The sequence below is a fragment of the Sus scrofa genome, chromosome 15 (genome assembly GCF_000003025.6).
Source record: "Sus scrofa isolate TJ Tabasco breed Duroc chromosome 15, Sscrofa11.1, whole genome shotgun sequence".
In the NCBI taxonomy this organism is placed as follows: Eukaryota; Metazoa; Chordata; class Mammalia; order Artiodactyla; family Suidae; genus Sus; species Sus scrofa.
Genome location: NC_010457.5, coordinates 131,111,989 through 131,135,400, shown reverse-complemented (window position 1 = coordinate 131,135,400; position 23,412 = coordinate 131,111,989). Strand labels below are relative to the sequence as shown.

Genomic DNA, 23,412 nt, shown 5'->3' with positions numbered 1-23,412 from the left:
ATTCTGCATCCTAATTTCCAGAATCTCAGAGAATTTTGTCTTTGGTCTATTAGTTCGTGTCAACAGGTGTTTACCTTGTAGCATTTACTTTTGAAGTATGCTAAAGTGATTTCAATGTTACATTGTTGCAGTTATTAAGCCTGTTAAAAATTAATTTACCTGCATATGATTTTAATATTATTAGAGTTTCTAAAATAACCCAAAACCACCAAGATGGCAACTTTTGTGCTTTGCTAGTAGGCAAACGTCTAACCAGAGTCAACGGTTTTCTTTCATTGCCCAGAAAAGATAGTTGACTCATCCTAAGCATCAAGACGTATCCCTCCCGTCTCAACAGGCTACGTCTGGCTTTAGCAAGAAGCTAGATGGTTTATCAGTACAATCTTGGCAAAGTTGATATCAGCAGATTCCATGAAGTGCTTTGGTTTTCTCTCCCTCACCCTGCTTTGGGAAGTATTGCAAACTTTCTGTCAGGCTCAATTCTACTTTCCCAAATTAGGGTAAAATTTAATTATAGCTATTCTTTTTTTAGGGCTACACCCAAGGCATATGGAAGCTCCCAGACTAGGGGTCTAATTGGAGCTACAGCGGCCAGCCTATGCCACAGCCACAGCAACTCAGGATCCGAGCTGAGTCTGTGAGCTGCAGCACAGCTTGTGGCAACACCAGATCCTTACCCACTGATCGAGGCCAGGATAGAACCCGCATCCTCATGGATACTGGTTGGGATTATTACTGCTAAGCCACAACAGGAACTCCCTAATCATAGCTATTCTTACTAACTTTTTAATATGCTGTGATTGGCTTTACTGATGGAAAGACGCTCCCTAAGATTTAAAATCTTACATGTAATACACCTTGCTTGGTTGAGTATTCCCACCTTTACTAGCTATCTTTGCACTTTCATAGTATACCTATCATGGAAAGTTAACTCTCTAGACCTGAAAAGTGTATGGTTTTAAAGAAATCTTGGAACTGAAAGTTAAAATTCATGGAATGCCTTGATCTTTGGCCTGTTCTGAGAACTTTTATTTAGCACATAATTGACTATTAACTTGAATTTTTGTTTATTTATTGTATATGGATTTCTCTCAATTGTCAGAATGTTTGTATTTATAAAGTTCCTTTTATAGGTATATAAACCCACCTATCACAGCAAATTCTCTGCTACCAAATAAATGGACATGCATGTTCCCACAGCAAAGTCCACTTACATCAAGTTATTAAAGTCTTGGTTGTGGAGTTCCCGTCGTGGCGCAGTGGTTAACAAATCCGACTAGGAACCATGAGGTTGCGGGTTCGGTCCCTGCCCTTGCTCAGTGGGTTAACGATCCGGCATTGCCGTGAGCCGTGGTGTAGGTTGCAGACACGGCTCGGATCCGGTGTTGCTGTGGCTCTGGCGTAGGCTGGTGGCTACAGCTCTGCTTCGACCCCTAGCCTGGGAAACTCCATATGCCGTGGGAGCGGGCCAAGAAATAGCTAAAAAGACAAAAAATAAATAAATAAATTAAAAATAAAGTCTTGGTTGTTTTCATTAGCATTTACATTTGCCTCTTAGAATTGACATAGAATTTTGAATCATGTTTATAGAGGAAATGCCTATTTCAATATTTATTCTTGTGGTTATTTTAAAATATGGCCATATGTTGATCTTCTTATTTAATGGATTTATTCTCAAATAAAAATGCTATTATTGCCATTATTGTTATTTTTGCAAACATTATCTGTAACCATATTTTGTGTTTTTCAAAAGAACTTACATTCTAAGGATTCTTGACAAAGAAAATTATTAACTTTGAAAACTCTCAGCTATACTACCATGGAACATTTTTGAGTGACCAAAAAATTTAGAATCAGAATTTTCAAATTTATGCTTATATCCCAATCTCTCCCATTTACACATTTACATCTTCATTCAAGAAACATTTATCAGGCACCTACCATGAGGATGAGTTTGCAAAAATGAGTGAGATGGGGCCTCCATCCTCAAGGAACTTACTTCGTTGATTTGCAAGTGGGAGCAAGAGTGAACACTGGGCTCATTCATGAGAGGCACGGCAAAAACATAGATAAGTTTCAAATAACTGGAGAATACATATGAAAACCACAAACCTTTAGAATAAAGAAATAAAATAAAGTGAGTTCCTTTCTCCTCGTCCCAAAGAGAAGATCTGGGGAAGGTATTCTTCCTTCTCTTGCTTGAAAAACCAGGGCAGGAGATGGCGAGATGAATCTATCGGGGCAGTACAGACATGGGGCTAGCGGGACAAGCCTCCTAGAAAAAGCAAGGGCACCAAAAACTTTGCTAAGGCTGTTTGAGAAAGATAGAAGGGGTAAAGAAGCCCTCTAGAAAACCACAACTGTGCCAAAAAAAAAAAAAAAAGCTGGCATGGTGGATAGGAAGTGAGGGCAAATCTGAAAAAGGGAAATTTGTATTTATTTTTATTATTATTTTTTTTTTAGGACCACACCTGGAGGTTCCCAGGCTAGGGGTCGAACCGGAGCTGTGGCTTCTGGCCTAAGCCACAGCCATAACAACGCGGTATCCAAGCCTTGTCAGCAACCTACACCAGAGTTTAGGGCAACGCCAGATCCCCAACCCACTGAGCGAGGCCAGGGATCAAATCCATATCCTCATGGATACTAATCGGGTTCGTTAACCACTGAGCCACAAAGGGAGCGCCAAAGGGAAACTTGTAGATGATGCCTACAGAAGGATAAACCCTCAAGAAATTATCTGATTGAAGGAAACACATGTTTCAATGGTCCAGTTAGCTAGATCTAGATACTGGTCAGCTTGGGGGTTTGCTTCAAAGAACTAAGCGGCTTCCAAAGCCATCAGGATGCTGATGCAGAGAAGCTACCCCACCAAAGAACAAAGGAGCTGCCATCCCAGGGATTCTCTGTAAACAACACAACGGGATGGATCCAAGTTGGGTGCAAGGCTCTCCTGGGAGGTGAGGGCGGACCTTCGATAAGGGAATAAACCCCAGTGAGTGACTGAGATGAACAAACCCATCAATGGGTCCCAACAGATGCACAGCTGTGCTACACTCTGGCATAGTGAGACTGGCACCAGGACATTCAAAGGACCTTCCGAGAGAACTCTCACATTCCTGCCTTCCCTTCCACCACCTCCTTGGCCACTTGAACCACCCACATCCAATCTAAAAAATAAAACAAACCAGGGACTATAACAAAAAAGAAGCAGACTCGCAGATTTCAAGTACAAACCCGTGGTTACCAGTGGGGAGAGGGGAGGGGGCAGGGGCAATAGAGGGGTAAGGGATTAAGAGGTACAAACGATTGGGTATAAAGAAAACTGCAAGGAGTTCCCACTGTGGCACAGTGGGTTAAGGATCCGGCTGCCGTGGCTCAGATCACTGCTGAGGCCTGGGTTCGATCCCCAACCCAGTGCGGTTGATCCAAGGATTCTGTGTTGCCAAAGCAGCTGCTCAGATTCCATCCCTGGCCCAAGAACTTCCATATGCCATGGGTGCAGTGCCATTCAAAATAAATAAATAAATAAAATAACAGGAGTTCCTGTCGTGGCTCAGTGGTTAGCGAATCTGACTAGGAACCATGAGGTTGCAGGTTTGATCCCTGGCCTTGCTCAGTGGGTTAAGGATCCGGCGTTGCCATGAGCTGTGGTGTAGGTTGCAGACTCGCCTCAGATCCCACGTTGCTGTGGCTCTGGCGTAGGCCGGCGGCTACAGCTCCGATTTGACCCCTAGCCTGGGAATATCCATATGCCGCAGGAGCAGCCCAAGAAATAGCAAAAAGACAAAAAAAAATAAAAATAAAAATAAAAATAACAAAGCTACGAGACATATTATATAACATGGAGAAACTTTAAAAATTGTGAACCGGAGTTCCCATTGTGGCTCAGTGGTTAACGAATCCGACTAGGAACCATGAGGTTGCGGGTTCGATCCCTGCCCTTGCTCAGTGGGTTAACAGTCCGGCGTTGCCGTGAGCTGTGGTGTAGGTTGCAGATGCGGCTTGGATCCTGCGTTGCTGTGGCTCTGGCGTAGGCCAGGGGCTACAGCTCCAATTCGCCCCCTAGCCTGGGAACCTCCATATGCCGCAGGAGCGGCCCAAAGAAATAGCAAAAAAAAAAAGACAAAAAAAAAAAATTGTGAACCACTATATTATACACCTATAATTTGAATAATACTATATACCAATTATACTTCAATTTTAAAAGAACCCTGGTGGTCCCATCGTGGCTCAGTGGTTAATGAACCCGACTAGCATCTGTGAGGACGTGGGTTCAATTCCAGGCCCCGCTTGAGAATCTGCTTTGTTCAGACTTTCAACCTGCCCTGATCTCAAATGTGTGTTTGCCACGTCATTTAGGTCTTGACTTGCTAAGTGTCTATTTTCAAAACCCTGAATATTCTGATGATCCAGGATTGGTGGCCACACACGGCCATTTGCTTTTTTCAGAGTTGTCACAGAGTGTGACAAGTCCCCGCCTGGACCCCAAGGAAACGTGACCTGGTCACAAGGCAACTGTACCTACAGGAGGAAAGGCAGTCTCTAGACAGGGAACCATAGGTGATAAAAGAGATGAGCCAGGAGTTCCCATCTCGGCTCAGGGGTAACGAATCTGATTAGTATCGATGAGGACTGGGGTTCGATCCCTGGCCCCCCTCAGTGGGTTAAGGATCTGATGTTGCTATGAGCTATGTGGCTGTGGTGCAGGCCGGCGGCTGAAGCTAAGATTCCACTTCTAGCCTGGGAATTCCATATGCTGCAGGTGTGGCCCTAAAATGAAAAAAAAAAAAAAGAGTAAAAAAAAAAAGGAAAGAAAAGAAAGAAAGAAAAAGAAAGGAAAGAAAGTGAGTGGGGACCAGACTGGGGACTTCAGTTTGTATGACCAGAGCTGTAAGAATCTGCATAACCCCAAAAGGATGTGACATTTTTCAGGTGGCCCTCCCAGAAAGAATGCATCCAACCTTAGACTTGGAGATGGGGAGTTCCCTTCGTGGCTCAGAGGTTAACCTGACTAGTATCCATGCGGATATGGGTTCCATCCGTGGCCTCACTCATTGGGTTAAGGATCCAGTGTTGCCGTGAGCTGTGGTGTAGGTTCCAGATGCAGCTTGGATCCCGAGTTGCTGTGGCTGTGGGGTAGGTCAGCAGCTCCAGCTGCAACTCGACCTCTAGCCTGGGAACCTCCACGTGTAGCCCTAAAAAAACAAACAAAAAAAGACTTGGAGATGGTTTACTGATAAGCTTACGGTGCCTCTTTGTACAACATCAGGAGGTGACTAATTCAGTCCTGGAAATGTGATCCATGGAAACCATTCAGTGTCATTGTAGGTGCAACAGAGAGGATATTGTAATAAAAGATAAAAATAGGAGGACACTTGTTCCCTTGGAAGCAATGAAAAGCCAAGACCACTGAAGAAGCAAAGGGGCCTTGAGGAATGTAGGATCCTGATCCACTTAACAAGTACATCTCTTAAGCTGGGCTCTTCATTATTATTATTATTATTATTATTATTATTATTATTATTATTTTCTTTTTTTCGGAGGGGGGGATTTCTTGGGCCACTCCCACAGCATATGGAGGTTCCCAGGCTAGTGGTCCAATCAGAGCTGCAGCCTCCAGCCTACGCCAGAGCCACAGCAACGCAGGATCCAAGCTGCAGCTGCAACCTACAACACAGCTCACGGCAATGCCGGATCCTTAACCCACTGAGCAAGGCCAGGGATCGAACCCAAAACCTCATGGTTCCTAGTTGGATTCGTTAACCACTGTGCCATGACAGGAACTCCCATTATTATTTTCAATGAGTACCTCCCATGTGCCAGAGTGCTATGAAAAGTGTCTATAGTTGATTAAGTGAAAAAATAAGGCAGAACCCCTACATTTACAGAGCTTACAGACTTTTAGGGAAGATAGACATGTAAGCAAATAATTTCAATACTGAGTTAAGTGCTTTCATTCAAACTGTCAGAGGAGGAAGTTGAATCAGCCCAGAAATTTCAGGGAGAACTCATAGGCAGTGTCTAGAAAATAATAAGGATTTGGAGTTTCTGTTGTGGCTCAGCAGTAACGAACCCAACTAGTACCCATAAGCACAGGAGTCCGGTCTCTGGCCTCCCTCGGTGGGTTAAGGACCCGGCGCTGCCATGAGCTGTGGTATAGATCACAGACACAGCCTGGAACTGGTGTTGCTGTGGCTGTGGCGTAATCAGGCAGCTACAGCTCTGATTTCACCCTACCCTGGGAACTTGCTTATGCAGCCCTAAAAAGACAAAAAAAAAAAAAAAAGAAGAAGAAGAGAAGATAATAAGGATTATCTTATTCATTCATTTATTTATCATGTAGGTGCTGGGTACCTCTGATTGGTCTGGAGGCTGTGCGTACAACCTTCGGCGAAACAAACACGGTCCCTCCCTGAGTGAAGTTTACATTCTGGTGGGGGAGTGGATGACATTACCAGGAGAAACACAGAATGGTTCCTTAAAACCATCCAATATCCACCGTCTGGCCTCATTTCCTCTCCCATTTGTATTTTCCTCCTGAGCCCAGAGTGCCTTGACCCCTCAAACTGGAGCATTTTGATCCTTTGGGTCAGTACAGCTCTCATGGCAAAACTGAAGTGCCAGTTTCTTGCTTACCATCCCAATGGGATCATTTCAGAAGCGCAGGATCAGATAAAGGCAGAGCTGAGAATCAATTTCAAGCAGAAATAAAAGTGAGCAATGCGATGCCCAGACTGCCATGAGAACTTCTTACCTTCCTTCACCAGCGGAGGTCTTTTCTGCCAGTGGAACAAGTTCTCCTTTCTGGGAAAAAGTATGTGGAAGAGCAGCAGGAGTTTCTTTATGAATCCTGCAAAGAACTCCCAAACCCAGCATCTAACAGATGTGGACCCAGGGAAAAGCCTGACTCTGACTTCTCCCAGAACCCTGAGTCCTCAGACCTGGGACCCCTTCTGGGTGACTTTAGCCAGTGTCACACGATGATTTCCGGTGCAGAGAAAGCCAGGGACTCTCTAGGGTGCCCACTTCCTGAAACAACACTCGGCACCCTCTGTCTGAGAAGGAAGTGGAGCAAGAGCCCAGAGCTTCCCCTTCTGCACACAGGGATCCCTCTGCAAAGTGATGCATGCTCTCTGTACCCCTTGTGGGTTGGGACCCACTTCATTGTGTTTTAAAGTGTCAGGGAAAATGTCTCCGGAGAAGGCTAAAGCTGTTTCCACCCTAAAGTTAGGGGAAAATTCTAGCCACTGGAACCAGTGGTTTTAAATCAGATTAGCCTTCAAAGATCTCAGATTATGCCTTTAGAAATGACCACAGTTTCATAAAGAGGCAAGAGAAAGGCAGTTAATAACTTTTTCAAGACATGGTTGGTACCACGCTGAAAAGTCATATTTCCTGTTTGCCCACATGTCTGGGTTTTGGGGGGTTTTTTCGGTCATGCGCTAGGCATGTGAAAGTTCCAGGCTCAGGGTCAAACATGAGCTACAACAGTAACCAGAGCCCCAGAAGTGACAACGCCAGATCCTTAACCCTCTGAGCCACAAGGGAACTTCCTCAACATGTCTGCTTTTTTCTTTTTTCTTTTTTGTCTTTTTGCCTTTTCTAGGGCCGCTCCCACGGCATATGGAGGTTCCCAGGCTAGGGGTCCAATCGGAGCTGTAGCCACTGGCCTACACCAGAGCCACAGCAATGCAGGATCCAAGCCGCGTCTACAACCTACACCACAGCTCACAGCATTGCCAGATCCTTAATCCACTGAGCAAGGCCAGGGATCGAACCCGCAACCTCATGGTTCCTAGTCAGATTCGTTAACCACAGAGCAATGACGGAAACTCCAATGTCTGCTTTAAATCTCTCAAGATTACATCGCAAGTGTTAGCCACCAGCTTTTCCTTATATGTATAGCTTTTATTTTTTAAAGTTATTCAAGTAACACATTTGTTGTTAAAAGGGAACAATACAGACAAACATAAAAAGGAATTTTTTTTTTTTTTTTTCCTTTTTAGGGGGCTGAACCCACAGCATATGGAAGTTTCCAGGCTAGGGGCTGAATCAGAGCTACAGCTGCCAGCTTACACCACAGCCACAGCAATGCAGGATCCAAACCGCATCCACGACCTACACCAGAGCTCACAGCAACACCAGATCCCCGACCCACTGAGCAAGGCCAGGGATCAAACCTTCATCCTCACGGATACTATCGGATTCATTTTCACTGCGCCACAATGGGAACTCCTAAAAAGGAAAATTTTGAATTTCTCCTGGTTCCACCACTTGAAGATAACCACTGCTGACGTTGCTGTAATCCTTCCAGCCTATTTTCTGGGATTAGGTGGATCTTAGGAGGAGCTTCTCAACACCCATTCCACCCGACACCATTGTGGGGCATCCATGCAGTTTTGTTGGGATTTATCCCATGTTTGAGCACCTGTACAGATCTTGATTTGGCCAAATTAAATTACAATAATCTCATGGTCTTGCCACAGTGTTTGCTTTGAGGACTAGCACCTAATGCAGATCTGAGCTAATCAATACAAAGCAGCTCCCTGGCCACCAGGAAAGGCACAGGATCAAGATGGTCCATTCAGGGAGTTCCCGTTGTGGCCCAGCAGAAACAGACCTGATTAGGATCCATGAGGATTTGGGTGTGAGCCCTGGCCTCACTCAGTGGATTAAGGATCCGGTATTGCCATGAGCTGCGGTGTAGATTGCAGATGTAGCTCCCATCCTGAGTTGCTCTGTCTGTTGTGTAGGCTGGCAGCTATAGCTCTCATTTGACCCCTAGCCTGGGAACTTCCATACGCTGCAAGTGTGCCCCCCCCCCAACAAAAAAAGATGGTCCAGTCAGAGGGAAGCCCAGAACTCCTGCTAAAGGGAGGAGGTGGGAGACACACACTCACTCCTCTGATTTTGGGCTTGGAGCCCTGGGGGCTATTGGCAGCCTTCTTGCCACCACACAAGACAAACCAGCTCTCAGGTAAGGCAGATACTTCAGAGGCAAGAAAAGAGATATGAGAAGAAATTCAATTTTCAAAGAGCTGGCTGAGTTGCTAAAATAAGCTAACTCCAAAATCGATCTTCCTTCTGGAGTTGCTAGTTAGGTGAACCAATAAATTTGCTTCTTGAAATCAGTTCAGATTGAGTTTTCTATGACTTGTTACTTGCTGGATCATATGGTAACTCTATTTTTAGTTTTTAAAGGGACTTCCATGCTGTTCTTCATAGGGGCTGCACCAATTTCCATTCCCACCAACAGTGTAGGAGGTGTTCCCTGACTTTTTCTATCTTTGTACTGATCAGTTTTGTGTTGTTTGTACTTTTACAATAAGGCTGAATTCATATATTGAGTTCATAATTTTGAAAAACAATACAAAAGTTTTAAATAAGAGTAGGTAAGACTCCAGAGGTGGGCACAGCATGCCACCACTAAAGGTCTTGTGAACAGGCATCGCCTGTGGTCCCAGTCTCCTCAGGGGTCACTGCTGAGAAGGGCCTGGCAACCAAGTGCCACCCATTGCCCTCACCCCCGAAGAATGCACACACGTTGCCATTGCCACTGCCGAGGGCTCTGGGCACCCCCACCAGAGTCCTGTAATCAGAAGCAGCCTGTGCCCCCACTTCTTCATGGCTCCTTGTCACTGCCAAGGACCTGGCAACTAGACACCGGCTACAGGCACTGCCCATTGCCCCCAGCCCCTATAAGCACATGCAGGCTGAACACCTGCACACCTATCAAGGGGATAATGGTCTACACACACTGAGGAAAGAGACAGCAAGCATCCAAACAAAAGCAGCCCCCAAATACACACACAGAAGCAAGCCCTTACACGCTACCCAGGACCGCCCCTGCATACAAATAGCCCTCAAAGACTACAATGGATAATTGTTTTCCCAAACTAAGAAAACGAAAAGCACAATGAAGAAGCATAGGAACCATTCTCAGTTAAAAGGACAGGAGAACTCCCCTGAAAGAGCAAACAAAGAAGCAGACCTCTGCAGTCTAACAGACACTGAATTCAAAAAAGGAGGTAATGAAAATACTGGAGGAATTAAGAATGAATATCAACAGTAACACAGATTACCTCAAAAGTGAACTAGAAACTATAAAGAGGAGTCCAGAAAAATTAGAAAATTCATTTGCAGAGACAAAAGCTGAGTTAAAGGCATTAAATAGCAGAATGAATAATGCAGAGGAATGAATAAGTGACTTAGAAGATAGAATAATGGAAATCACCCAATCAGGGCAACAGACAGAAAACAAAATGAAAGAGAAAAAAAGAAAGCAGTATGTGAGATCTATGGGATAATATAAAATGTGCCGATCTATGCATTATAGGGATTCCAGAAGGAGAAGATAAAGAAAAGGGAATTGAAAGTATATTTAAAGAAACGATGGCTGAAAACCTTCCAAACCTAAAGAAGGAAACAAATTTGACAACTGAAAGAACTGTGGATTGAAAGAAATGGACAACTTCCTAGAGACATATAGCCCACCAAAACTGAATGAAGAAGAAATAGATCATTTAAACAGACCCATCACTAGATATGAAATAGAATATGTAACAAAAATACTCCCTACAAACAAAAGAGGACTTCACAGGTGAATTCTACCACACAAAGAACTTATACCCATCCTTCTTATACTTTTCCAAAAGATTGAAGAAGAAGGAACACTTCCAAAGACATTCTATGAAGTCACTGTTACCCAATACCAAAACCAAAGATACTACCAAAAATGAAAAGTATAGACCAATATCTTTGATGAACATAGATGCAAAATTCTCAACAAAACTTTAGCCAACCAAATGCAACAAATACATGAAAAAGGTCATATACCATGAGCAAGCGGGATTCATCCCAAGTTCACAAGGATGGTTCAGCATACTCAAATCCATCAATGTCATATACCATATTAACAAAAGAAAACTCAAAAACCACATGATCATCTCAACAGATGCAGAAAAAGCATTTGACAAAATCCAACACCTGTTCATGATAAAAACTCTTACCAAAGTGGGTATAGAGGGAACATATATCAACATAGTAAAAGCCACTTATGACAAACCCACAGTCAATATAATACTCAACTGAGAAAAGCTGAAAGCCTTCCTGTTAAAATCTGGAACGAGACAAGGATGCCCACTCTCGCCGCTTTTATTCAACATAGTATTGGAAGTCCTAGCCACAGCAATGAGACAAACAAAAGAAATAAAAGGTATCTGGATTGAAAGAGAAGAGGTAAAATTGTCACCATATGCAGATGGCATGATATTATATGTAGAAAACCCTAAAGACTCCACACAAAAACTACCTGAACTGATCAATGAAATCAGCAAAGTAGCAGGACACAAGATTAACATTCAGAAATCAGTTGCATTTCTGTATACTGGCAATGGAATATTTAAATATATATATACCTTTTAAAATCACACTTCCAGGAAGTTCCTGTTGTCACTCAGTGGTAATTACCCTGAGTAGTATCCATGAGGAGGCATGTTCAATCCCTGGCCTCACTCAGTGGATTAAGGATCCAGCAAGGCATAGGTTGCAGATGTGGCTCAGATCCTGTGTACAGTGGCTGGGACCTAGGCTGGCAGCCCTAGCTTCAACCCCTAGCCTGGGAATGGGCATATGCCACAGGCACAGCCCTAAAAAGCAATAATAGTAGTAATAATAATAAAAATAATCTCACCCCCAAAAATAAAATACCTAGGAAAAATCCTAACCAAGGAGGTAAAAAACTTGTACACTTGAGAACTATAATGCATTGAGCCGGGAAATTAAAGAGGATTCAAAGAAATGGAAAGACATTCTATGCTCCTGGACTGGAAGAATTAATATTGTTAAAATGGCCATACTACCCAAAGCAATCTACAGATTAATGTGATTCCTTTCAAATTATCCATGATATTTTTCACAAAATTAGAACAAAGAATTCAAAAATTTATATGTAATTGTAAAAGACCCAGAATTGCCAAAACAATTGTGAGGGGCGGGGAGTGTGGGGTGGGGGGAGTTCCCATTGTGGTGCAGCAGAAATGAATCTGACTACTATCCATGAGGTTAAGGATTCGATCCTTGGCCTCACTCAGTAGGTCAGGGATCTGGCATTGCTATAAGCAGTGGTGTAAGTCGCAGACGCATGTTGGATCCCAAGTTGCTGTGGCTGTGGTATAGGCCAGCATCTGTAGATCCAATTCAACCCCTAACCTGGGAACTTCCATATGCCACACATGTAGCCCTAAAAAAGAAAAAAAAGAAAAAAAAAAAACCCTAAAATACCTAAGTCTCCCAGGCTTCAGACAATATTACAAAGCTACAGTAATCAAGACTGTGTGGTACTGGTACGAAAACAGACTTATGGATCAATGGAGCAGAATAGAGAGCCCAGAAACAAACCCACACACCTACAGTCAATTAATCTTTGACAAAGAAGGCAAGAATATAAAATGGAAAAAAGACAAGTCTCTTCAGCAAGTGGTGCTGGGAAAACTGGACAGGTGCATGTAAATTGATGAAATTAGAACACAATCTCACACCACACACAAAAATAAACTCAAAATGGCTTAAAGACTTAAACATAAGACATGACACCATAAAACTCCTAGAAGAGAATATAGGCTTCTCTGGCATGAATCATACAAATGTTTTCTTAGGTCAGTTTCCCAAGGCAATAGAAATAAAAATAAGAATAAACAAATGAGACCTAATCCAACTTACATGCTTTTGCACAGCAGAGGAAACCATAAAAAAAAAAAAAAAAGACACCCTATGGAGAAAATAGTGGCAAATGATGCAACCGACAAAGGCTTAATCTCCAAAATATACAAACAACTCATACAACTCAACAACAAATAACCCAATTGAAAAATGGGCAGAAGACCTAAATAGACATTTCTCCAAAGAAGATATATGGGTGGCCAGGAGGTGCATGAAAAAAATGTTCAACATCACTAATTATCAGAGAAATGCAAATCAAAACTACAATGAGGTATCACCTCACACCAGTCAGAGTGGCCATTATTAGTAAGTCTACAAACAACAAATGCTAGAGAGGGTGTGGAGAAAAGGTAATCTGCACACATTGTTGCTGGGAATGTAAATCGGTACAACCACTGTGGAAAACAGTATGGAGGTACCTCAGAAAACTAAATATTGAACTACCATATGATCCAGCAATCCCACTCCTAGGCATATATCTGGACAAAACTTTCATTGAAAAATATACATGCACCCCCTATGTTCATTGCAGCATTATTCACAATAGCCAAGACACAGAAACAACCTAAATGTCCAACAAGAGATGAATGGATTAAGAAGATGTGGTACATATACACAATGGAATACTACTCAGCCATAAAAAAGGATGGAATAATGCCATTCACAGCAACATGGATGCAACTAGATTATCATACTAAGTGAGGTAAGTCAGAAATAGAAGGACAGGAGTTCCTGTCATGGCATAGCAGGAACAAATCTGACTAGGAACCATGAGGTTGTGGGTTCAATCCCTGGCCTGGCTCAGTGGGTTAAGGATCTGAGCTGTTGTGTAGTTCAAAGACGTGGTTTGGATCCTGTGTTGCTGTAGCAATGGAGTAGGCTGGCAGCTGCAGCTCTGATTTGACCCTCACCTGGGAATCTCCATATGCCATGGGTGTGGCCCTAAAAAGCAAAAAAAGAAAGAGAAGGACAAATACCATATGGTATCACTTATACATGAAATCTAAAATATGGCGCACAAATGAACCTATCTGTAAAACAGAAACAGGAAGTTCCCATTGTGGCTCAGCAGTAATGAGCCCAATTAGTATCCATGAGGATGCAGGTTCGATGCCTGGCCTCTCTCAGTGGGTTAAAGGATCCAGCATTGCTGCATGCTGTGGTGTAGGTCGCAGACTCACCTGGGATCCTGTGTTGTTGTAGCCACGGCATAGGCTGGCAGCTGTAGCTCCAATGTGACCTCTAGCCCGGGAACTTCCATATACCACAGGTGCAGCCCTAAAAAAAAACCAAAAAAACAAAAAAACAGAAACAGACTCACAGACATAGAGAACAGACTTGTGGTTGCCAGTAGGGGAAGGGGGAGGGAGTGGGATGGACATGGAGTTTGGGGTTAGTAGATGCAAACTATTCCATTGAGAATGGATAAGCAATGAGGTCTTACTGTATAGCACAGGGAACTATATCTAGTCTCTCGGGATAGATCATGATGGAAGATAATATAAGAAAGGGAATGTTTATATATGTATGACTGGGTCACTTTGCTGTACAGCAGAAATTGGTGCAACATTGTAAATCAATCATATGGTAATTTTAATTTTTTTAGAGTAAAAAGGAATGAACTACCAAAAAAAAAAAGAATAGGAAAAATAACAAAATATATTCTTTAAATAAAAAAGTCTTTAACTTGTGACTTTCCAGGGTTGTGTCTTAGCTATGGGATGTGTTTAAACTGTTTTATAAAAATGGGTATCTTAGATACAATGATTTCCACTGCTTATCACAGAAAACCCCATTGCACATAGATTTGTCCTGCAGTGAAGATTTTTTTCTCACCTAGTAAGGAAATGCCGTGTTGGCTCCAAAGTTGGTTGGAGCCTGTCTCAGTGTGGTCTTCAGGATCCAGGGTCCTTCTGTCTTTTTCTTTATCATCTTCTGCGTGTTGGGGTTTGCCCTCACTCTGGTTCCCCTCACGTGATGACCACAGCGATTCCTGGCATCATATCTAGACATGACAACATCCGGAGAAAGAAAGGGGCCTCTCTTTGTGTGTCTTCTTAAGACAGAGACCCAGTTCCCAGAACTCCCAGAACTGATTTCCCTCTGGCCTTACTGCCCAGAACCGAGTCACAAGCCCTTTCCTGAACCCACCCTTGCAAGAGGAGGGGAATGGCCACTTTGACTTAGATTCATCCTCAACCACGAGAGGGAAACATATGGGAAGTGGGCAAAGCAAGGGGCTTTCCTGAGAATTATCTGTTCATGGACATGGTCACAGATCAGAAAACTCAACGCTGTTCAATTCTCCCCAGATTGATCCATATGTTCAATGCAATTCTACACAAAACCCTAGCCGTCTTTATTTTTTAAATAGAAATTGACAAGTTGATTCTAGAGTCTAGAAAAAGACTCATAATTTGCCAATTGATTATCAATAAAGATGTCCAGGTAAATCAGAAGTAAGTGGAATCTAGGGAGTTCCCATTGTGGCTCAGCAGATATGAATCTGATTAGTATCCATGAGGACAAGGGTTCAATCCCTGCCCCCGCTCAGTGGGTTAAGGATCTGGTGTTTCCATGAACTGTTGTGTAGATTGCAGACTTGGCTGTGATCCTGAGGTGCTGTGGCTGTGGTGGAGGCCAGAAGCTGCAGCTCTGATTTGACTCCTAGCCTGGGAACTTCCACAAGCTGTGGGTGCAGCCAAAAAGGAAAAAAAAAAAAAAAAGAGTGGAGAATGTTTTCAATACCATTGTAATTTATTTGCTTATTTTCTTTCTTTCTTTCTTTCTTTTTTTTTTTTTTTTTTTGTCTTTTTGCCTTTTTCTAGGGCCGCACCCGTGGCATATGGAGATTCCCAGGCTAGGCGACAAATTAAGCTGTAGCTGCTGGCCTACGCCAGAGCCACAGCAACCCTCTGAGGAGTTCCCCTCATGGCTCAGCAGAAACAAATCCGACTAGTATCTGTGAGGATGCGGGTTGGATCCCTGGCCTTATTCGGTGGGTTAATGATCTGGCGTTGCCTTGAGCTGTGGTGTAGGTCACAGATGTGGCTCAGATCTGGCATCGCTGTGGCTGTTGTGCAGGCCAACAGCTACAGCTCTGATTTGCCCCCTAGCCCGGGAACCTCTGTATGCCTTGGGTGCGGCCCTTAAAAAAAGACAAAAAAAAAAATTTTTTTTAAGAAAGTGAGACAATATTAACTCAGGTAGTCAGTGTAGGAACATAGGCTCTGATGCTTTTTTTTTTTTTTTTTTTTTGTCTTTTATCTTTTGTCTTTTTGAGGGCCGCACCCAAGACATATGGAATTTCCAGGCTCGGGGTCTCATTGGAGCTGTTGCTGCCAGCCTAACGCCAGAGCCACAACAACGTGGGATCCAAGCCGTGTCTGTGACCTACACCACAGCTCACGGCAACACCAGACCCTTAACCCACTGAACAAGGCCAGGGATCCAACCTGCAACCTCATGCTTCCTAGTCTCATTAACCCCTGAGCCACAAGGGGAACTCCCTCTGATACATTCTTTTTTTTTGTCTTTTTTGCTATTTCTTTGGGCCGCTCCCGTGGCATATGGAGGTTCCCAGGCTAGGGGGCGAATTGGAGCTGTACCCCCGGGCCTACACCAGAGCCACAGCAACGCAGGATCTGAGCCGTGTCTGCAACCTACACCACAGCTCACGGCAATGCCGGATCGTTAACCCACTGAGCGAGGGCAGGGACCGAACCCGCAACCTCATGGTTCCTAGTCGGATTCGTTAACCACTGCGCCACTACGGGAACTCATGATACATTCTTTTGATAAGGATATTGATTAACATTTGTGGCTTAAGGGCTCTAGGGAGTAACACCTCCACAGGCCTGGCTTTGTTATAGGAAATGCGCATTCCCCAGAGACTTTACTATAGGAAATGCGAGTCTCTAGCTCACTCCTATAATGATAAAAAAGGAATGAGAGGAATGGTGACTTAATGAAGGAAAGAAAAGGACAAAGATACCTTAGAACCTACACTGACATTTCCAAGCCCAAAAACCCTATTGGACAAGGACTGAAATAGGCAATTGAGCAAGGCCAATGGGAGAAGGCCACATCTTTCTGGACCCCACGTTGGTGCCCCTCCCCACCTTTAAGAGAGAAAAATCCCTATAGGACAATAAAGAAGGGGGCTCTTCTCCCCCTCCCAGCAGCCCTGGGAGCTATTTGCTTTTCTTTAATAAAGACTTTGCTTGCATGCTGCCTGTATGTTTCCGAAGCTCATTCTTCGACTGCCCTGAACAGGAACCCGGATTCTGGTATCAAAAGTTCATGCAGTTACCCCATGATCTAGCCATCTTACGCCTTGATATTTGCCCAAGAGAAATGAAAACACGTGTTTTACCCAAAAACCTGCACACAAATGTTCACAGCGCAATTTGCCTAATAGCCAAAAGTGGACACAATACACATATCCATTGGCTGGTGAATGGATAAACAATTCTTGGTACATTCGTACCAAGAATATACCTCCGCAATAAAAAGGAATATGTACGCTATCTACACACTGACACACACGATATGAGCAAATCTCAAAAGCATCATGCCAAGTAAAAGAAACAAGACACAGAAGCGACCCCGTGCATAATTCCATCGTAAGATATTCAGGAAAAGCCAAAACCAATTCCTGTAGAGACAGAAATCAGACGGATGATTGCTAAGAGTTAGGGCTGGAGGAAAGGATGGCTGCACAGGGGCAGAAGGAAACTTTTTTGTTTTGATGAAATTGTGCTGCTGTTTGTGCTGGTGATTATGCAATGGTAAACAGTTGTTAAACTTCAGAGAATTGTTATGTTTCAAAGGGTGGTTTTTTTACTGAAGGTAAAAAAAATCCAATTAAAGAAAAAAACTAACAATATTATCTTAATCCACCTCCTCTCTCTAAAAAAAAATTCATTAAAAAATCATCTTGAAATTTTAAAATATTTTTTCTGTTAAATAATTTTTATTATAATTGATTTACAGTGTACTGTCAATTTCTGCTGTACGGGCAAGTGACCCAGTTATACATATGAAATTTATTTGTTTTTAATGGGAGGAGATTCCCAGAAAGAGAAAGGAATTGCCAGGAAGACTGACATTCTCAAAAACCTAAATTCTTCATTTTCTAAAACACCACATCTTTCCTTAAGCACCCACATCACCAGCTTTGTAAAAATTCTTAGCAATAGACTACTTACTTTTTTGAGAAAGAAATTAGCCTTGCTAAGACTGTCTCTCCCTGTACCTCCAACCAGGTCACACTTGCCTCAAGGCTGACAGCCTGGCTGTTAGCGGGGAGGACGTTTTGTTTCAAGTGTTTTCACTTCCTCTCGGAGGAGGTTACCGGGGGCAATAGGGGATAACATCAGGAGAGATAAAATTGGATCCAATCTGCTCCTCTGGGAGGTGTGGCAGGCAGAAACGGCTCTGCCCATGCTCTCTTCAATCTCTTTCCTAGTTAGATGTTTTCCTTCCCAGCATCTGCTCCTTGGTTGCAGGACCACCCTCAGGCTGCCTGCTGCCCTTGGTAAAAACAGACACTCTTGAGAAGAATTCACTTCCCCTTGGGCAGCCCCTTACTGGGACTGGCAGAAACGGGAACTCCTTTGCCCCTGATGAAGACAACCCCAACATATATCTTACACCAGTGCTTCTCACACTTTTATGCTCATGGGAATTGGCTGGGGATTGAATTCAAATGCAGATTCTGGTGCAGGAAGTCTTTGAGTCTCCAGGTCCAATAAGCTCCCAGGTGATGCCAAGGCCGCCATCCACAGATGTGAGCAGCAAGGGTCTCTTTTCAGAGCTCTGTCGCGGAGATGGCCAAAGACGACAGGTGTCTACGCTTGGTCTACCTGAGCAAGAACAAATACCCAGGGACCAAATGGGGATAAGACGGATAAAATGTGGTTCTACAGGCAGCCTACAGAAAGACTCACCTCCAGAAGTTTCTAAAGCACCAAGGATTTAGGAATTTAGCAGGGTTCTTGAGACAAAGGGATATTTGTGGGCTGAAAAGCATACGAAATTCCTGCCCCATCTCCCACTACTGAGGGGCAATGATCGGCAAGCTATTTTTGAGCTGTGGGGGAGGGGCTGCAGGGAAGGAAGTTTGGGAACCAGGACGGCACAGGTGAGTTTGTGAAGGATACGGCTGTGGCTGACCACAGGGAGCCAAGGTGCATTTTAAGACCATTTCAAAAAGGAAAAAAAAGGATTCTGGTGGTGGCAACTAGCAACGGATGAGGGTTGGCAGGAAGACTGGTGTGTCTTTAGGCTTTGTCAGGAAATTACTTTGTTAGGCTACGTCACAGAGCACATAAGGGCCACTCATCAATCTAGTCCATATGTCAGTTCCAGGAAGCCATTACCTGATAAAGTATCAGGGTAATGAGGCTAGAAAAGTCCTTTCTTCTGTGCTCCCATGACACGCTTCCAAACTACAGCTGGAACACTTACTTCTGCCCTGCATTGTCATTCAACGAATATTCACAGAGGGCCAACATGTGCCAGACACTATTTTAGGCACTGAGGATTTGAAGATAATCAACACTGCAAAGTTTTTACAAAACCGGTAACTGGAAAAGATAAATAATAAGCACACCCACCAATACATAGGAAATATATGAAGGAGTTCCCGCAGATGGTCAGTGGAAATGAATCTGACTAGTAGCCATGAGGATGCAGGTTCGATCCCTGGCCTCACTCAGTGGGTTAAGGATCCGGCATTGCTGTGAGCTGTGGTGTAGGTTGCAGATGCGGCTCAGATCTGGTATTGCTGCGGCTGTGGTGTAGACCAGCAGCTACAGCTCTGATTCAACCCCTAGCCTGGGAACTTCCATATGCCAAGACTGCGGCCCTTAAAAAAAAAAAGAGAAATATATTAAATAACAACTATGAAGAGAATTTAAAAGAGATGGAATCACAGCAAAGGATTATTTAGAATGAGTGGTGAGAGAATGTCTTAGTCCATTCAGGTTACTAAAACAAAATACCACAGCTTATAAACAACAGCATTTATAACTTTTTTTTTTTTTATGGCTTTTGTCTTTTTAGGGCTGCACCCATGGCATATGGAGGTTCCCAGGCTAGAGATCTAATCGGAGCTGTTGCTATCAGTCTACACCAAAACCACAGCAACACCAGATCCAAGCCATCACAGCTCAGGGCAACGCTGGATCCTTAACCCACTGAGCGAGGCCAGGGAGCAAACCTGCAACCTCAAGGTTCCTAGTCAGATTCGTTTCCAATGCGCCACAGCAGGAACTCCTAAACAACAGCAATTTATTTCTCACAGTTCTGGAAGCTGGGAAGTCCAAGATCAAGCTCTGGCAGATTCAGTGTCTGAAGAAAGCCAGCCTGCTGCTTCATAGGTGGCCATCTTCTTGCTTGTCCTCACATGGCTAGAAGACGTTAGGTGTTGCCTCTTGCAGCGCCTGGTGGCTGCTGGCATTCCTTGGCTTGTGGCTGCATCACTACACTCTTCCTTGGCCATCCCACTGCCTTCTCGTCTGCATGTGTCAAAGCTCCCTCTGCCTCCCTCTTGAAAAGACACTTGAGATTGCTTTTAGGGCCTACCCTGACAACTCGCAATGGTCTGCCTGTCCCGAGATGCTTGACATAATCACAGCTGCAAAGACCCTTTTCCTAAATAAGGTTAACATTTAAAGTTTCCCCTCAAAAGAACCTGATATCTCTGGGGGGACGTTATTTGGCGGACTACATGGGCCCAGAGCAGAACTGAGGAGACCATTGGCAGCCATCGCCCATGTCCAGGCAAGAGATGTCTAACGTCATGGACCAGGATGGTCATAATGAAGAAGGAGATGGGGAGAGGGGCAGGGAACGGGATGCACCGAGAGTTTGGGGTGAGTAAATGCACATACCACATTTGGAGTGGATAAGCAATGAGGTCCTACCTTATAGCACAGGGACCTCCATTCTATCTCTTGGCATAGAACATGATGAAAGCTAATATGAGAAAAAGAATATATATATAGAATAACTATATACATAGAATAAAGAGTATTCATATATAGGGAGTTCCCTTTGCGGCGCAGTGGTTAACAAATCCGACTAGGAACCATGAGGTTGCGGGTTCAACCCCTGGCCTCCCTCAGTGGGTTAAGGATCTGGTGTTGCCGTGAGCTGTAGTGTAGGTCCCAGATGCGGCTCAGATCCTTCGTTGCTGTGGCTCTGGTGTAGGCTGGAGGCTACAGCTCCAATTGGACCCCTAGCCTGGGAACCTCCATATGCTGCGGGAGCAGCCTCAGAAATGGCAAAAAGACAAAAACAAAAACAAAAGCAAAAGCATACATATATATAATGAATGACTGGGTCACTTTGCTGTACAGCAGAAATTGACACAACACTATAAATCAACTATACTTAAAAAATTAAAAAATAGGACTTCCCGTTGTGGCTCAGCAGAAACAAGTCTGACTAGCATCCATGAGGACACAGGTTCTATCCCCGACCTGGCTCAGTGGGTTAAGGATCCGGCGTTGCTGTGAGCTGTGGTGTAGATTGCAGACACGGCTTGGATCTGGTGTGGCTGTGGCTGTGGCGTAGGCTAGCCGCTACAGCTCCAATTCGACCCCTAGGTTGGGAACCTCCATATGCCGCGGGTGCAGCCCTAAAAACACAAAAATAAACAAACAAACAAACAATAAAAAGAAAGGAGCAGTGGACAGATTCCTCTTAAGATTTGGAGCTCCCTCTGTAGATGGGCTGGGAGGAGGTGGGGTGTGGGAGGCGTTAAAGAAATCAAAGGCGCCCCAGGGTCTGTCTGGGACCAAGCTAATCTCCACTAACTGGACTGTCACCTCCTGGAGATCCCAGGGCTTTTCATTCTCTCATCCTCTCCGGTACCCAGCCTGGGGATTTTCTATGTTAGGTCTACACCATTGTTTAACTACCTTGGATTATGGGGTTCAGCGCATCAGTTAGCATCTTTGCCAGAGCGTAGCGATGTGCCGTAATGTCAGAAACGCTCTGTTTGGATTGTTCCTCTCTGAATGCCAGTGACTCAAGCAGAAATTTGTTCTCAAATTAGGGTTCCAGAATCTGCCTGTCTTTTGACCTGGGTGGCTGCAGTAGGAGCCAGAGAAGTCTCTGAAAAGGTATTTTACTCTCGAGCAAATGCAATTTGTGTATTTTCGAAGACGCCTTCAGTACTGTTATCAAGTTTTCTGATTTTTTTAGAACCAACATCTAATAGGCTGGGGAAAGCACTGAAAAGCAACTCATTTCCTGATAACTTTACCTTTAGTATAAATGTGACTCAGGGCCTCATTTGTTTTCATACCTTGAACAAAGTCTAAGACACACACACACACACACACACACACACAAAGTCTGTAAAGTCAGCAAAAGCAGTGCTTGGCCACAGCCCTATTCTGTGCAAGAACAGATGTCAAACACATTTCACTCACTTTATCCTAATGGGAATGAATCAAACTTTGAAAGGACTGCTGGTTATCAGAAGTCAATCCTGTGTCAACTGGTGTTGTTTGCTTTCCTAGCACTTATTAAAACAACCATAAAGAAAGAAATGAGGAGTTCCCATGTGGCTCAGCCAGTTATAAACCTGACTGGTATCGTGAGGATGCAGGATCGATCCCAGGCCTCACTCAGTGGGTTAAGGATCTGGCGATGCTGCAAGCTGTGGCGTAGGTTGCGGACGCCGCTAGGATCTGGTGTTGCCGTGGCTGTGGTGTAGACCAGCAGCTGCAGCTCCGATTCAACCTCAAGCCCAGGAACTTCCATATGCCGCAGGTGCGGCTCTAAAAAGACAAAAAGAATAAAGGAAGGAAGGGAGAGAGGGGGAAGGACCTAATTACCTACTTACTCATTTCCAATATGGAAACCAAAGAGTTTTGCTCCATTCTACACAAACCTCTCTCTCCCCAGCTCTTTCTGGCTGGGAAATCTGATCTTCCTTCCCAACCCTTCCTTCCACACAAGCACAGGTCTCCTGTTGGCCCTGCAAAGCCTGGTGGGCCACAGGACCTCAGAGGGATATCTTGGCTGCTCCCAGCCTCAGGCAAAGTCTGGCTTGCAGGTCAGGCACCGAGCCTCCTGAAGCACTTTCACCCAACTGGCAAATGCAGGACCGAGGTAATCAAATCGCCACCGTGGACACGTCCTCTGCGGATTCGCACAGCCTCACTGTGTGCTCTTCCGGCTGTGCCTACGCCTCCCTACTCTCCCCATCCTGGTTCTTCATCTCAGCCCCTGAAACTCTGCCCTGACCCCTCCTGGCTCTGAAGATCCACTGTGGAGTCTCCCTCCATAGGCATCAGGCGTGCTCCCTGGACCCAATTCAGGCATTGTCTTTCCAAGTCCAGGACTGGGAGGCTCTGGTTAGAGATACTTGGGGTTTCCATTGGGTCTCAGCGTGGCTCCCTACCTGGGGCAGTGACTGGGGAGCAGAGGGAACAGAAATTAGACATTAATTAAGCGTTCAACAAATGCTGAAGGAGACCACGTGCCTGACCATGTCCAACACACTGGGGATGCAGAAGGGAACTGGCCATAATCTCTACCCTCAAAGAGTGTCCAGTCCAGTAACGATGTGGAGGGATGGGGTACAATGGAGCAGTGATTTCAATCAAGTGTGACGGGTACCAGAACAGAGGGACCCATGTGTCGCTCTGGGAGCACGGGTGATGGGCACAA

At 44.4% G+C, this 23,412-nt stretch overlaps 1 protein-coding gene across 6 annotated transcripts in view; it reads right to left on the bottom strand.

Moving 5' to 3' along the window:
- Positions 1-18,055, bottom strand: part of LOC110257072 (probable G-protein coupled receptor 148) — a 34,976-nt gene extending 16,921 nt beyond the window's left edge. For 2 of the 6 annotated variants that reach the window (XM_021075659.1, XM_021075657.1), the window contains exon 1: positions 6,755-7,050. Coding sequence is in view for 1 of the 6 variants with exons in the window: in XM_021075656.1 (XP_020931315.1) it covers positions 1,942-2,047 (106 nt within the window). In the remaining 5 variants the exon portion in view is untranslated. Of the gene's footprint in view, positions 1-1,941; positions 2,276-6,754; positions 7,054-14,556; positions 14,726-17,930 lie in introns of those variants that run through there. The other 4 variants (XM_021075660.1, XM_021075656.1, XM_021075658.1 and 1 more) reach the window with 4 other exon arrangements.